General features: G+C 37.5%; 1 protein-coding gene and 1 long non-coding RNA gene across 2 annotated transcripts; both read left to right on the top strand.

The window, feature by feature from the left end:
- Nucleotides 1–5408: 5408 nt before the first annotated feature.
- Nucleotides 5409–6414, top strand: LOC107592647 (uncharacterized). The gene is made up of 4 exons (XR_001610006.1): nucleotides 5409–5464; nucleotides 5553–5615; nucleotides 5898–6012; nucleotides 6255–6414. It is a non-coding gene; the product is annotated as an uncharacterized lncRNA (long non-coding RNA).
- Nucleotides 6415–10605: 4191 nt separating this feature from the next.
- Nucleotides 10606–15060, top strand: LOC107592640 (uncharacterized). The gene is made up of 5 exons (XM_016282179.1): nucleotides 10606–12387; nucleotides 12484–12543; nucleotides 12757–12822; nucleotides 14638–14703; nucleotides 15029–15060. The coding sequence occupies exons 1-5, from the start codon at nucleotides 11055–11057 to the stop codon at nucleotides 15058–15060; spliced, it is 1557 nt and encodes a 518-aa protein (XP_016137665.1). The 5' UTR covers nucleotides 10606–11054.
- Nucleotides 15061–15797: the final 737 nt, after the last annotated feature.

The following is a 15797-nucleotide window of genomic DNA, read 5'->3' as shown; positions in this document are numbered from 1 at the left end:
TTGGTTCATCTTATACCGACCTACAGGCAGAAACTGAAATCAGCTAAACCTGTATTAAGGACTGTAAAAAGATGGACTAATGAACCTAATCTTGTAATGAATGACTAATAAAGTGACCTCACTGATTGGAGTGTTTTTGAAGCTGCTGCCACCGATCTGGACGAGCTCACAGAGACTGTAACATCTTATATCAGTTTCTGTGAAGATATGTGCATTCCTACTAGGACTCATTTAACCTACAACAACGACAAACCATGGTTCTTGGTACAACCCTCCCTTCTCTCCAAGAACTGTACTCATCCAGAGTGAGCAAAAGGGCTGGCAGAATCACTCTGGACCCCTCACATCCAGCACACTCCCTCTTTGAACTGTTGCCATCTGGTCGACGCTATAGAGCTCTGAGCACCAGAACGGCCAGACACAGGAACAGTTTCTTCCCTCAGGCAATCCATCTCATGAACACTTGACAATAACTGTGGAACACAACACTATTTATACACTCATACACTTATTTATCTAACACACATATATACCTGTACATACAACTGTCTATTGTTATATACCTGTACATACAACTGTCGATTTGTATATTTTTATTCCTTATTTACTTGTTCTATTTTTTATTTATTTTTATTTTTTATTATCTGTGTTTTTTTTGTTCTGTCACTGTCATTCTGTTACACTGTGGAAGCTTCTGTCACGAAAACAAATTCCTCGTATGTGTGAACATACCTGGCAATAAAGCTCATTCTGATTCTTCTGATTCTACCACTAGTAGTAGTAATAATAATTGCAATAGTCATTTAATTTTTTTTCACATAATTGTTTCATTTAATACGACATTTGACATACATTGCAGTCTGTTTTATTGCCATGACAAAAATGTAAAATTAAATTGAAAACAAAAAACAATATTGCAAATAATCAGGTATTATTAGCAAGTCAATAAAAAATATCAATAATGGAAAATAGCTTTTTAAATATTTAGGTTATTATTCTTATTATTATTCTTATTATTGAGATATTGTAAAAATATTTTATTATTAATTTTAATTTATTATTATTATATTAATTATTTTATTTAATAATATTGTTCATTGAAATAACATTTTAGAGTAAACTAAGAAAGTTCTAACAAGTTTAAACAAAAAATTAATTAAATAAAAAACAATAAAAATATTTAAAATTAATTAAACATACTGAAAGGCCTAATATTAATTGCAGATGAAGAATAACTCCAATGTTGTAAATGAGCCAAAAATGGTTAAATTGAGCTTAAATTTAGTGTTGAAGAGTCATACTACTCACATATGACTACACTCTTTCTCTAGGTGTGGCAGAACTCTAACATACAGTGACTATACTGCTTTGTTTTCCTACTCTATGGCCAACAGTGCATGTATATCTGTGTTTGTTGTTGTTTGTCTTTGTGTTTGTATACGTATGTGCATGTTTATGCGTGTGTAGTGCGATGTGGGATTCAGGTCACAGACAGCCTCCTGCAGTACTGGTCTGGCTTCAGTGTGGTTACAGGTGCTTCACATTACTGCTCGTAAAACTCAGTGAGAGGGAAAAATTACTGCCACTATTTGTTTGGGAAGGAAATAGTAAGCAGGGATCTGGGAGTTCTCTGTATATGGATGGAGTATTGGCATTTTAATTCACGGTCTCTCTATCTCTGTCTGTTGAATGCTTTAGCGATGCATTCCAGAGCAGTGCCCATACTGTTTTTGAATCAGATTTAGGTATCACTCCGAAAGGCAAGAATGTAACTCTGTGTGTGTGTGTGTCAGTGGGTTTTTTATGCCTGCTGGACCCGTGCCATTCTTCCTCAGAGTGAAGGTCACAAGGTCTACGGGTCATGGAGCGGTGAGAGCAAAGAGAGGAAGCAGGCTTAATCTGAAAGAGACTGGCAGTTTCCTGTCTGGAGAGCATGGCACAGAGAGCTCTCTGTCCCATCTGATGGCCCTGCACTCTCCCTGCCTGCTCTCAGAGCGTAATTCAATAAGAACCTGACATCTCCCTCTGACCTCCATGAGTCAAACTCCAACTGCACTCACCAGCCCATGTACCACAAGAACACTGACTCACACCTTCTCATTAGGCCTGCTTACAACAGAGCCACGGAAGCCTATTCATAAATGCAAAACTGGGATGAACCCACTCAGGCCCTGTCCCAAATGGCACACTTCATGTGCATTTGTGGTCTTGCGGACTTAGGGTCCGTAGGGTGTCCCATTCATCATTCTAGCTTTCAGAAGGGTGCTCGCGAGCACCCCCATTGTGGCCGCTATGCACCCTCGATGCGCACTTCTGCCGAGCCTGCACTGGAGCGAGCTCCACAGCAGACTTCTACCCAACAGTCAAAGTGGCATTACGTCACGAAAGTGTGGACTCAGAGGAAGACCTTGAGGGTTTAGGGTCCGATTTGGGACAGGGCCTCAGTCTTTACTCCACAGACATTCATATTGATACCATAAAGAAAGACATTAAAAGAAAAATTTGCTCTGGTACACGGGCCACTTATTTCAAGGCAGTCCAGGTACCATCACTATTTTAGACCCATTCTCTTTGCTCTCTATTTTATTTCGGTCTGTCTCAGTCCTAGTTATTATAGTTTTTCATTTTTTATTTGACTTTTTTTATTTCTATTTTGTTTTCAATTTAGTAAATTTTTCGCTAGTTTTTACAGATCATTGTTAATTTAGTTTTCTAGTTTCAGTTGATTTTAAAGGGGTCATATGATGCAATTTCAAGTTTTCCTTTCTCTTTGGAGTGTTACAAGCTGATTGTGCGTAGATAAGATCCCTGAAGTTGCAAAGACTAAAGTCTCAAAACCAAAGAGATATTCTTTATAAAAGTTAAGACTCTGCCACGCCCCCCTAAAACGGCTCGTTCTAACACGCCCCCACATATCTACCTCACTATGTGGAAATATTTGCATAATGCCGCCCAAATGTGCACGCAAAGAAAGAAGGCGTGGTTTCAGCTATGTATTTTTTTATTTTATGAGTACTTATCTACCTCATGTTTTGATATTTTTGTCATGCCTGTTACAGACACATGCGTTATTATACAATAGTTTTAATCAGAACTATGTTATAGTTTTCAGATATATGAGCAGTATTTTAGTCCCTCTTTTCACTGGGATTGTTTGAAATTTTGGATTTTTTTTTTCAATCTTACATTTGTCATTCAAATTACCAAGAACACACACATTTTGGAGGGTGATCACATGTCAATTAAGAAAAATATATATTTTTACAAGAGAGATATTAAAAGAAGGGATTTGTCAAAAATACAATATAGAGAGGGTTACAATGGAAAAACTTGGAAGGCCATTACAAATATAATTTTTATACTTTTTATGAAATGAATGACAGTAACAGGGATGACAGGATGCATTCTTCAGTATACTCTGTGCATATTTGTTTACGTAATATTGTAAAGTTTTACCTTTTTAAATTGTATTATATTGTTTTGCACTCTTATAGTTGTATTAGTGAAGCACATTACATTTCTAAGTGATCTAAAGCCCGGTTTCACAGACAGGGTTTAGACTAAGTCAGGGCTAGGCCTTAGTTCAATTAGGACATTTAAGTAGCTTTTATAAACGTGCCTTAGAAAAATACATGACTGGTGTGCATCTTGAGACAAAACAATGACACTGACATATTTTAAGATCTGTCAGTGCAAGTTGCTTTCAGTTAAAACAGCTCAGACATGCATTTTAGTCTGGGACTAGCTTAAGCCTTGTCTGTGAAACCGGGAGCTAATGAAATTAGACCCTTGTGTCCATCTGTTTGTCTGTGTATGTCCCCTCACAGAACTTAAAATATATTGATATACTGACAGCAGGGAAATGTTATGAAAGCATAGAACTCAATTGAAACTGTTTGAATATCCATGCTATTAGTGAGATGAAAAGTAGTGAAGTTGTGTTGTTGTTTACATTTTTGTAAAGAGTGAAAAACACTGTAGTGGCAGATACTATGACATACCACGCAAGTGAGTTTGCAAGCTGAGGCATATGGCAGAGAACAGAGAGCATACTGCAAACTAGTCGCCTTTTGGCAAAATTTACCATTTTGGAATCAAAATAGGCTATTGACATGAAGCGAAGGAGTTTTTTTTATTTTGGGGTGGGGAGGGGGGTCGGTGAGTCGGAGAAGCCGCATCACAAAATCTGTCACGCAGGGTTTCCCTATCCCTGGAGACATTCGCCTTTGGATGTTGAACAAGTTCTTAATTCCTTTGCTGTTATCATTTATATTATTAGGCTATCTATATTGTCCTATTGCTCTTTGTTGATTAGACTTAGCCCTAAGTTAGGCTACAACCTTAAATCCTCGCAAATGTTTCACTCTTTCATTCGGTTCGTTGCAGCTCGGCTAAATGCATCTTTCATGGACTTTATTCATTTGCAATTTTAACCCAATTGCACAATAAGCGAAACGCCACTGTTTGAATTGTTGTATAGACTAATTTCAACAAGCTCATATTTGCGATGTTACCAATGCAAAAACTGCAGTTCTTGGTTTGATCCGCTATGGGCAATGTTTGTGCTGCTCCATTAGCATTTTTAAAGATCAGCTTGGCTGAAAAGCATAATGCACAAATGTTTCGTTATGTCTAAGTGAGTATCAACACAAGCAAAATGCCCTCAAGTCCATGGTGCGCTCATGTCATTGCTGAAGTCATTCAATTAAGAAAAATATATATTTTTACAAGAGAGATATTAAAAGAAGGGATTTGTCAAAAATACAATATAGAGAGGTTTACAATGGAAAAACTTGGAAGGCCATTACAAATATAATTTTTATACTTTTTATGAAATGAATGACAGTAACAGGGATGACAGGATGCATTCTTCAGTATACTCTGTGCATATTTGTTTACGTAATATTGTAAAGTTTTACCTTTTTAAATTGTATTATATTGTTTTGCACTCTTATAGTTGTATTAGTGAAGCACATTACATTTCTAAGTGATCTAAAGCCCGGTTTCACAGACAGGGTTTAGACTAAGTCAGGGCTAGGCCTTAGTTCAATTAGGACATTTAAGTAGCTTTTATAAACGTGCCTTAGAAAAATACATGACTGGTGTGCATCTTGAGACAAAACAATGACACTGACATATTTTAAGATCTGTCAGTGCAAGTTGCTTTCAGTTAAAACAGCTCAGACATGCATTTTAGTCTGGGACTAGCTTAAGCCTTGTCTGTGAAACCGGGAGCTAATGAAATTAGACCCTTGTGTCCATCTGTTTGTCTGTGTATGTCCCCTCACAGAACTTAAAATATATTGATATACTGACAGCAGGGAAATGTTATGAAAGCGTAGAACTCAATTGAAACTGTTTGAATATCCATGCTATTAGTGAGATGAAAAGTAGTGAAGTTGTGTTGTTGTTTACATCGCCCATGACTTGGAACCCAATGTTTTCTCTACAGACTTATTCAGAGGTCAGTCCCTGCTTGAATAAGCAATGCCTGGTAAACACTGGGGTCTTGCAAAGCACTGTGCCTTCATGTCCTGTGTTCTCTTCAACAGACACAGAATTGAGAGCAGAGTGTCTTGTCATCCAGTCCCACACCAGACAGCCCTGAGCATGAGGTTAGTTTGAATTCAGCTGTTTATTACGGGATGTATGAATGTTTAGTTTCGTAAATGTAGTTTCGTAAGGGACATATTTATCAGTTAATTACAATTATACTGCAGGTACAGTCTGAAAATCTTTGTCAGTACAGATAGTCATCATTTAACATTGTGTTCCCGTCTACATCATTTTGAGTGTCATAATCTTAAAGGTTTGAGTGAGGGTGTCCCTCTTAGGTGAAATGGACACTGTACCAGTTGATGCCTGTTCATCTTTGCATATTGCTGTTCTTTTTTTAGGTGCATTGTGTCAGAGGTCAATGTGGCACTTCTTCTGAGAAAGAGGGCATTGGAGAAGTTGGTGTCCAGCACCAGGAGGTGTCACCCCCTGTGTTCTCAACAGACCTTACCAGTGGTCAGTTAAAGTTTTGAGTAAAAGTTGTTAACTTCTGGCAATGCATGGCATGCCTGAAGGTTTGCAGAATGAAAAAAACATGTCAATATCAGGCCATTTTTAGATGATTATTTTGTGTCTTCATGGATATTTTGAGTAGAATTTTGTCTGTCAGGGATGTGAGTTGAGTATGGTATGCCTATATGTGGTTTTATGACTTGAGGAAAGCCAAGCACTGAATCTCCCTGTGTTCCCTTGTACAGAGACCGAATCGAGATCAGCGTGTCAATCATCCAGAGCCGCGCCAAACGACTCTGCTTGTGAGGTGAGTTTGAATTTACCTTTGTTTTTAAATTCACCAATAGTTAGAAGTACTGTGATGTTCCATGGAACACAATTTTCAGTGTTATAGTAAACATCTTGCAGCTGCGGTGGAAATGTCCTCTATTCAGTATGGATGGTCTTATCTAACCACAGTGTCCCCCCCAACACTGGTGTTTTTCTGAGTGTGCCACACACTGGGAGTTCAACAGTGGAAGACTCAGGGTTTGAGCATGGATGTCATTACAAGTCCAAAGGACAGTGTCCTTGCATACCTTGAGTTTGTTTGTGTCACACACACACGTGCATAGATCTTTACCTTTTTTTCACAAAATTACTTTAGTTTCTTAGAATTGTTTTTACTTTTGCTTTACTTAAATAGATTAGGGTTAATCAACCTATTTCCTTGCAGTTAGAGGTTATGTAGTGCTGTGGCTAGGAAGAAGAGAATAATCAGTTTACCCTGGACCTGGGAGTTTAACTTTTAGTGTTAAGCAAAGCCTATGATTGGTAGAGATCCCTGTTGCCTTTTTTTTTTTTTTTTTTCGTATAATAGAAGTTAAGCAGGGTAAATCTAAATTTGGCTTTGGACACAGGTTCAGAAACTAGATGTGTTGTGTTTTTAAATGCCAGATGAAGGTTTACTTCATTATTTAGAGGAATTGTCTTTTTTGCCATCGTCATAAGAGTTCCAAGTAGAAGCATATCTTTCTCTTGTGTGTGTGATGAGTGACGCCCCAACAGTTAGCCAATCTTAACATAAGTCACAGGAATTGAATAGATATGCTTCGCTATTATATCTCAAAAGTAACTTCTTTCCCCCTTTTCATCTCTCCTGAAGGATTTGTAGAAAAGGTTGTGTGAAAGTAAAACAGCCAAATGTTTTTTTTTTTTTAATTCATGATATAATTTGTGTGTGTAAATGTGTTTTATTTATTTCATGTTTAGAATTTTTTTTTCACAGTGTACAATCCATAAGCTGGTTTTTGAATTGGTGAGAATTGACAAATGCTGGATATGCCATTCACCTTTGACATCTATCAGATGGCACGGTGTAAGATGCAAACATAAGTGTGTTATTCATCTTCTTTTAATTAATGCATTTCTCCGTATACCATAAGTAGTTTAATTTCATGCCTTGGGTCAGTTCCAGACTCACACTTATAAAGCATAAAAACATGTTGCTTGAATGTTTTATCAGTTCAAACCATTGCGGTGAAAAACACTGTAGTGGCAGATACTATGACATACCACGCAATTGAGTTTGCAAGCTGAGGCATATGGCAGAGAACAGAGAGCATACTGCAAACTAGTCGCCTTTTGGCAAAATTTACCATTTTGGAATCAAAATAGGCTATTGACATGAAGCGAAGGAGTTTTTTTTATTTTGGGGTGGGGAGGGGGGTCGGTGAGTCGGAGAAGCTGCATCACAAAATCTGTCACGCAGGGTTTCCCTATCCCTGGAGACATTCGCCTTTGGATGTTGAACAAGTTCTTAATTCCTTTGCTGTTATCATTTATATTATTAGGCTATCTATATTGTCCTATTGCTCTTTGTTGATTAGACTTAGCCCTAAGTTAGGCTACAACCTTAAATCCTCACAAATGTTTCGCTCTTTCATTCGGTTCGCTGCAGCTCGGCTAAATGCATCTTTCATGGACTTTATTCATTTGCAATTTTAACCCAATTGCACAATAAGCGAAACGCCACTGTTTGAATTGTTGTATAGACTAATTTCAACAAGCTCATATTTGCGACGTTACCAATGCAAAAACTGCAGTTCTTGGTTTGATCCGCTATGGGCAATGTTTGTGCTGCTCCATTAGCATTTTTAAAGATCAGCTTGGCTGAAAAGCATAATGCACAAATGTTTCGTTATGTCTAAGTGAGTATCAACACAAGCAAAATGCCCTCAAGTCCATGGTGCGCTCATGTCATTGCTGAAGTCATTCTGTAATTACGCATACGCTCACAAACTTGGAAGATGTTAAATCGTTCGAGCAAACATTGCATCAAACTTGCAAATTTCTTAGAATGTCTATGTACTCAAAGTATCTGTCCAATAAGTGTCTGTCCAATAAGCATTTCCAAGTGGGGGGTTTTTTTTCTAACTTTTTTTTACTTCGTGCCTTCCAATAAGTCACTGGGCCTATCTTTACGCATCTGAGTTGATAATAGATCGAGTGGACTTCGAATTTAGTTTGGCTAATTGAGATGATATATATACTGTATATAAAAGTCATGATGAACAAAAACTTTAGGCCTAATAAATCCAGACCTAATTCAATAGATCCACCAAGCAATTGGCAATCCAAATGCTTGAAGGTGTCTCCACACCTTTCCAATTACTTTTTGGAAGAATTCCTTTTATTCTCACAAGCCTTATTAATTAATGTAGGATAAACATTTCAGCATTTCTGTTCCACATTAGACCATTCTGTGGACTTTATTCATTTGCAATTTTAACCCAATTGCACAATAAGCGAAACGCCACTGTTTGAATTGTTGTATAGACTAATTTCAACAAGCTCATATTTGCGATGTTACCAATGCAAAAACTGCAGTTCTTGGTTTGATCCGCTATGGGCAATGTTTGTGCTGCTCCATTAGCATTTTTAAAGATTAGCTTGGCTGAAAAGCATAATGCACAAATGTTTCGTTATGTCTAAGTGAGTATCAACACAAGCAAAATGCCCTCAAGTCCATGGTGCGCTCATGTCATTGCTGAAGTCATTCTGTAATTACGCATACGCTCACAAACTTGGAAGATGTTAAATCGTTCGAGCAAACATTGCATCAAACTTGCAAATTTCTTAGAATGTCTATGTACTCAAAGTATCTGTCCAATAAGTGTCTGTCCAATAAGCATTTCCAAGTGGGGGGGTTTTTTTCTAACTTTTTTTTACTTCGTGCCTTCCAATAAGTCACTGGGCCTATCTTTACGCATTTGAGTTGATAATAGATCGAGTGGACTTCGAATTTAGTTTGGCTAATTGAGATGATATATATACTGTATATAAAAGTCATGATGAACAAAAACTTTAGGCCTAATAAATCCAGACCTAATTCAATAGATCCACCAAGCAATTGGCAATCCAAATGCTTGAAGGTGTCTCCACACCTTTCCAATTACTTTTTGGAAGAATTCCTTTTATTCTCACAAGCCTTATTAATTAATGTAGGATAAACATTTCAGCATTTCTGTTCCACATTAGACCATTCTGCCAGAAGTCTTTGGGCCAAGGATGCATTCTGAAACATAGCCTATATGGCCTCACACCTCTACACATTAAAAAAAGAATGTGTTTGGTCAGGTCAGGCTACTAATGTGTCTGTTTTTGCAGTAACTGTTTTATAATCAGAATCTCAAATCTCTTGATTGTTAGGACGATGCCATATATCATATTTGTAAGTTTAAATCTGTTTGTATCTGTCTGGAAATCCCATCAGAATGCACCATTTGAACAGTAATTTTTCAAAAAATTCTGCTTTTCGTTCTGAACTCACTTTATGTTTTCAGTTCATTTTATGCTTATGTTTAGTGGAGTTAGTGAATTTAATGTGTGATGTGTGGGATCACTTCATACTTTTTTTAACTTTGACTTTGAATGGGTAATGTAAATGCTGTGCCACTCCAGTGAATTCTACCTTAATGGTCGAAACCTGTGTACATTTGTCTAAATGGAAAATGTTAGCCATCACTCAAACTGTGCATTTGCACTGAACCGGTGCATTTCTTGATTTTGTATGTTTCATAAGTGTGAAGCTGTTTGCATTTAATAAGAAAATGAGTATGTAATTGGTCAGCATGGGAAACTGATCAATTGTTGTCTAACGCTGTGGTTTGCTTAATTTTGTCTGTGAAGAATGCTGTGGTGTGTGGCATAAAATCTGCCTCCAGAAATCCTCAGAAGACTGGGATATATCAGATGTAAGTGTACATTGAAGTATAATATGCTTAATATCAATATGATGGCTCTTAGCAGTTTGTTTTTGACATCCATCCTTCCCATGTGTATTTCTGTTACTTAAAGTATGCTGTATTTAATTTAATTAGTTAATTTAATGTACTTTACAGGATGACGTCTCATCTGATGACGAGTACATCCCAGAGTCTGTATCGGATTCAGAAAGCTCAGGGACAGAGTTGACTGTTGAGTTGCCTGAACCATCCAAAAAGTCCCATACCACTAGTATGCCTGATTTAGGCGTTACTTTTGCTAAACAAGAACAGACCATAGATATACAAGACAACTGTAAGAATTTCCTGATGGATCTAGAAACTACTGGTGATCTCCAAAGTGACCCCGAACCAGAACCAGAAAGCTCAGAGTCATACCAGCAGAAAACAAAAGATGCGAGTAACGAAAAGGGTACTGTGGATATTCTTGGCCAAAGTAAATCCCCAACCAAATCAGCAAAATTCCTTAAAAGCCAAGTTAATTATTGTTTTGTATGTGGAAAACCTCAAACAAAATTTGCACGTCATCTCGAGAGGCATGTAAATGAAAATGCTGAAATCGCACAGGCACTCCAGTTCCCCAAATCATCAAAGGACAGAAAGGTTCTTCTTGAGAAATTCCGAAACCTTGGCAACTTCAAGCACAACTCAATTGTTAAAACCACAGGATCAGGCTGTCTTAAAGTGAAAAGGAGTTCCAAACAGAGCAGCAGCCCTGAGACGTATGATTACTGCTTGTACTGTAAGGGTATGTTATCCAGAAAATAACTTTCTCGACATATGAAAAGATGTGCTCTCAGACCAGAGAATAATGTTGAAGAGGGGCCTGAGTTGAGAGAGAGAGTCTTTGGTATAGCATCTGCTCAATCCACAATGTCCCAGCCAATTTCAAGTGAACTTTGGTCAGTGCTGGGCAAAATGCACAAGGATAACGTGTCCACTGCAATAAGGAATGATCATTATCTCATGCAGTTTGCCCTGTCCCTCTTTAATAAGCATGGGAGTGACAGATCAAAGCATGAGTATATAAGACAGAAAGTAAGGGAACTTGGGAGATTACTTGTGACTTTGCGCCACACAACAAGAATCCATAACATGGAAGAGGCAATAAAACCAGGCAACAACTTTATTCTTACTAGTGCTGTCAGAGTTTCAGGTTTTGATCACGAAAACAGCACATTCAAAGCCCCAAGTTTGGCCCTGAAAATTGGGCATTCTCTCAGAAAGATAAGTGACCTCATTATGTGTCGTGTTCTCATGGAAGAGGACCAAGAGGTGATCGATTCCATCAGGAGGTTTCATACACTTCATGAAACAAAGTGGTCTGAATTAGTTTCCCATTCTGCCTTATCAAACCTGAGTGAGGCAAAATACAACAAGAGCACCAGGCTTCCACTGGCCAAAGACGTTCAGAAGCTACAGTTATATCTTGGTCAGCAAGTGGAATTGACTAAGGAGAAACTAGCCGATGACCCAACAGCAGGCACTTATGCAGCACTAGCAAAGGTGACCCTCTGTCGAGTCATTTTGTTTAATAGGAGGAGGGAAGGTGAAGTGGCACGGATGACTGTAAAAAATTTTGAAGATCGTGACATGTCCCAACTAAACGATGACATAAGCACTGGGCTTACAGAAGTTGAGAAGAGACTTTGCAAACAATTCGCCAGAGTGGAACTGAGGGGGAAAAAAGGACGAAAGGTTGCTGTGATCCTGACTTCTGATATGACTGCTAACCTGTCACTCCTCATTAGTAAGAGGAAAGAGTATGGAGTAACTGAAAACAACAATTACCTCTTCGCTATTCCTTGTAGTGATGGTCACTACAGAGGGCAGTTTGGTCAATTTGCAGATGCTTGTGGAGCCGAAGATCCTCAAAACCTCAGATCAACTAACCTTCGCAAACAGATTGCCACAATAAGCCAAGTCATGAACTTGAAAAATAATGAACTGGGCCAGCTGGCCGATTTTCTCGGCCATGACATTAGGGTGCATAGGGAGTACTATCGACTGCCCCAATCAACAATTCAGCTGGCTAAGATCTCAAAGCTGCTTATGGCTATGGAGAAGGGAAGTGTGAAGGATATTCAAGGAAAATCTCTGGACGAAATTGGTGGTATGCATCATTTACATGTTGTTAAATCTACTTGGTGTATGTGTATATGCTTGGTGTAATAACATTTAATAACATTTTTACAATGTAATTTAATAGATGACATAGACGATATGGATACCGGATCACAGCAACTCCCTAATGTTTCCACATTGCAAGGTACTGTTAAAATTGGCTCCCAAGGCTACTGAAATTGTTGTATTCTGTGTTGCGGATTTTGCCGTTGTATTGGTGAAATATTTAAAATAGGCTTTTTTATACATTTAGGTAACAGCCTACTGTTATTTCAAACATGTATGAACTTTTTATTGCCTACCCTCCTTGCTGTGTAGTTGATACCATTGGGGTTTTTTTGTCTTGTTTTGTTTTTAGACAATGAAGAAATGTTGGCTTCTGTGACTTTTGGATCGCCTCACCTCTCCGAGACTGCAGCTCAAGGTATAATCTCAGTGATGGACCCAAAGTTTGCATCTCATGTAATGAGCTGGGATCTGTGGGTTCATTAGAGTATATTAAAAATGTTTTAGTCAGGAATTTTCCAGTAGTACATTGGTTAGAAACTTTGTTAGAAGCTTAACTTTTTGTCATCTCTCTTCATTGTGACTAGGGATGGAACGGTATGAAAATTTCATATCACGATTATAGTGACCCAAATTATCACGATTATCAATATTATCACAGTTTTGTTCAAATGAGATGAAAGTGTTCAAAAAGAACAGATGCACACACTGAAAACATTTCAACAAGTTTTATATTTCAAAATCAACGAACAACAAATAAATCAAGCAGCTCTATGCACTTTTTTTTTAAGCAAGATTCTATTCTGTGGCATTTCCTTCCTTATAATGACCGTCGTCAATAGTCAAGTCAAGTCACCTTTATTTATATAGCACTTTTTACAATGCAGATTGTGTCAAAGCATCTTTACAGTGATAACTGGTGAATAATTTTGTCCAGCTTAAGTAAATTCAGTATTGATTCGTTCGGTTGTAAAAAATCAATAATTATTTTATTTATCTATATATCAGCACTGTAAAAATAAAAACAGTGATGTCATTGTCCAGCACAGTTCTGTTCACATACAATGGTGTCAATGCAGGCAGATAAAAACATTGTTGAATATCCAGTGAAATGCGCAATAACGTATCACAACGGACACGCTCTCTCGTTTCATTAATGCCACTTGCGTCTCTGTTTTTCATTGTATTGAAAATGAAATCAGACTTTACTATTAATACTACTATAATTATTACTATAACTTGTTGTGATCATCTTGTCTGGACGATTGTTTTGTACACTGTACAAAATGGATTTATAAGCAGGTTAGATTTAAAACATTAATCTCAATTCAATATGTCCCCGTAATTATTTATGTGGTAAAAAAATCTGTGTAATAAGTGCACAATGAATATTATTATCCCTTAAATGTCACCCTAGTCTTGTCTGAACTTGTTAGTTCGTCTTTGGCTTAAAGCCACTTTTCTTCGTGGAAGCTTCACGTTATTATTTCCCAGATGTAGTTTTAGTATTGAGGTCAAAGTCCACTTGCCTTGCGTTTGCAGATTTGAAGTGTTTGCCCCTATAGCAGCGACTTTCTTCTTGCATGTTCTGCAGACAGGGTGATCATACTCTATTAAGTTTCCCTCAGGACTTTTGTAAAAGCCAAAATGTGACCACACCTCAGATTTGGTCCTTTTAGAAGACTGAAATCTCCTGGCGCTGTCACTGCCTTCTGCCATTTCTTCTCATTCAAAAAACAACGTTGCGCGCTGCGTCTGCATCAGACTGATGCTGGCTGGGTAGAATTTACTGCAAGTTTTCAAAATCATGATAATCAAACACTGTTTTAATGATAATTAAATTTTAAACGATATTACTAATCTTCAGTACATTTTACCGTGGTTTATCGTGAAACCGGTAATTGTTCCATCCCTAATTGTGACGCATATGCTTTGTGGCTAGTATTTTGATGTGTTCAGTAGTTTGCATGATCATATTAAAACAACAGAGAAGACTTGGCCTGTTTAAAATCTACATCATTTCCTAGTAAAATTATCACTCAAGGTATTGTTGCACATATTCACGTTCTCCTGACTTCATCCGGTTCAACAACTTTGCCGTGAGTATAGTTATTATAATAGAATTGGCTGTCTGCAGTTTTGCATGTATCCCCTCCATGCCCATGGTGTTTGATTGGTAGGCAGACAGGCTCTTTAAGCCCATACATTTATACTGTGCAATATTTTTTTTTAGATGACCAGGGGAACGCTGCCTGTGTAACTTCTGGTTCACCTCATCTCCCTGACTCGGTTACTCAAGGTATTATTTAAATGCGGTGCCATGTCCATCACTAGGCACACTTGCTAATGTGCAGTCAACACTTACATTATGTTTGGTTAGACATATAAAGCATATAAAGAAGCTGGATGTATTTTGTTTTTAACAAGCAGTGTAATGAAATGTAATGTTAATGAAAACAATCAAACTTGATTTTTAGCAGATCTAAAGTCAATTTATTATCACACATTTTGTCTACACATTTTGTTCCAGCTTGTTTGGCCGCAACATCCCTACCTGCAAGTACATCTCGCAGGATCTTTTATATTTTTTTAATCTTCTAATCTTTTTTTTTTTAATTGTTCAGGTTTCCATGTTTCATCAAGGCGTATAGTGTGAAGAGACCATGGTCTGTGGAGGAGATACAAGCTGTGATGAAACATATGAGGCCTTTTTATTGAAAACGGTGTCACTGTCACCAGTGAGCAGTGCCTGAAGTGCAAGGAAAAGGAACAACCTATCTTGGAGACAAGATCCATTCAAAACATTAGAGATTTTGTATGCAACAGCGGCTTGGCCTTTAAAAGGCATTCAAATGCTAAACACTAAATGCACTTTTGAACAGCCTGAGCCTTTACCTTTCTAGGCATGTTTTAAAAGTTGGTGTCCTGTGTTCAGAAATGGTTTAGGTAACTTCATTTATTTTGCTCACAGGCAGTGTTTTGTTTTGTTTGTTTTGCTATGTGGTTAGCCTGGGCCTTTTAATGTCAGGATTCACTTTTATTTTCCTTTATTAATTTTTTACAGTGTTGTTCTTTAAGGAATTGATTCTTGAGGTGACTAAATCAAATATAGTTCAGTGATTCAACAAATGTTGTGTTGTGTGTTAACAATAACAAACCTAGATTATTATTTTCAAAATTTTTAGCTTAAATGCAGATGAGTTAAGTTTAGTAGTCAAACATAATGAAATCAACTAATGAGCTAAATGTACTTGGTGAGACCTCAGCAAGTTGCGATCCTATTCGCAATCTCCACAAAACAACAAAAGAGCAAGCATAAATCAAGCGTATAGTATCAGTTCTGGCAGGTAACGTTAGTCAAGCTTGCATCAGCTGACTGTCAGCTGATCACGT

This window comes from Sinocyclocheilus grahami, unplaced genomic scaffold (assembly GCF_001515645.1).
Source record: "Sinocyclocheilus grahami isolate Dianchi unplaced genomic scaffold, SAMN03320097.WGS_v1.1 scaffold155.1, whole genome shotgun sequence".
NCBI classification, from domain to species: Eukaryota; Metazoa; Chordata; class Actinopteri; order Cypriniformes; family Cyprinidae; genus Sinocyclocheilus; species Sinocyclocheilus grahami.
Note: the sequence above shows the minus strand (reverse complement) of the source record. Positions and strands in the feature narration are given on the sequence as shown.

Excerpts from the sequence above, each read along its gene's own strand:
- LOC107592640 (XM_016282179.1), top strand. The coding sequence starts at position 11,055 with ATGAAAAGATGTGCTCTCAGACCAGAGAATAATGTTGAAGAGGGGCCT. Across the intron at positions 12,823-14,637 it reads CTCCGAGACTGCAGCTCAAG|ATGACCAGGGGAACGCTGCC; the intron begins GTATAATCTCAG and ends ATTTTTTTTTAG. Across the intron at positions 14,704-15,028 it reads CCCTGACTCGGTTACTCAAG|GTTTCCATGTTTCATCAAGG; the intron begins GTATTATTTAAA and ends TTAATTGTTCAG.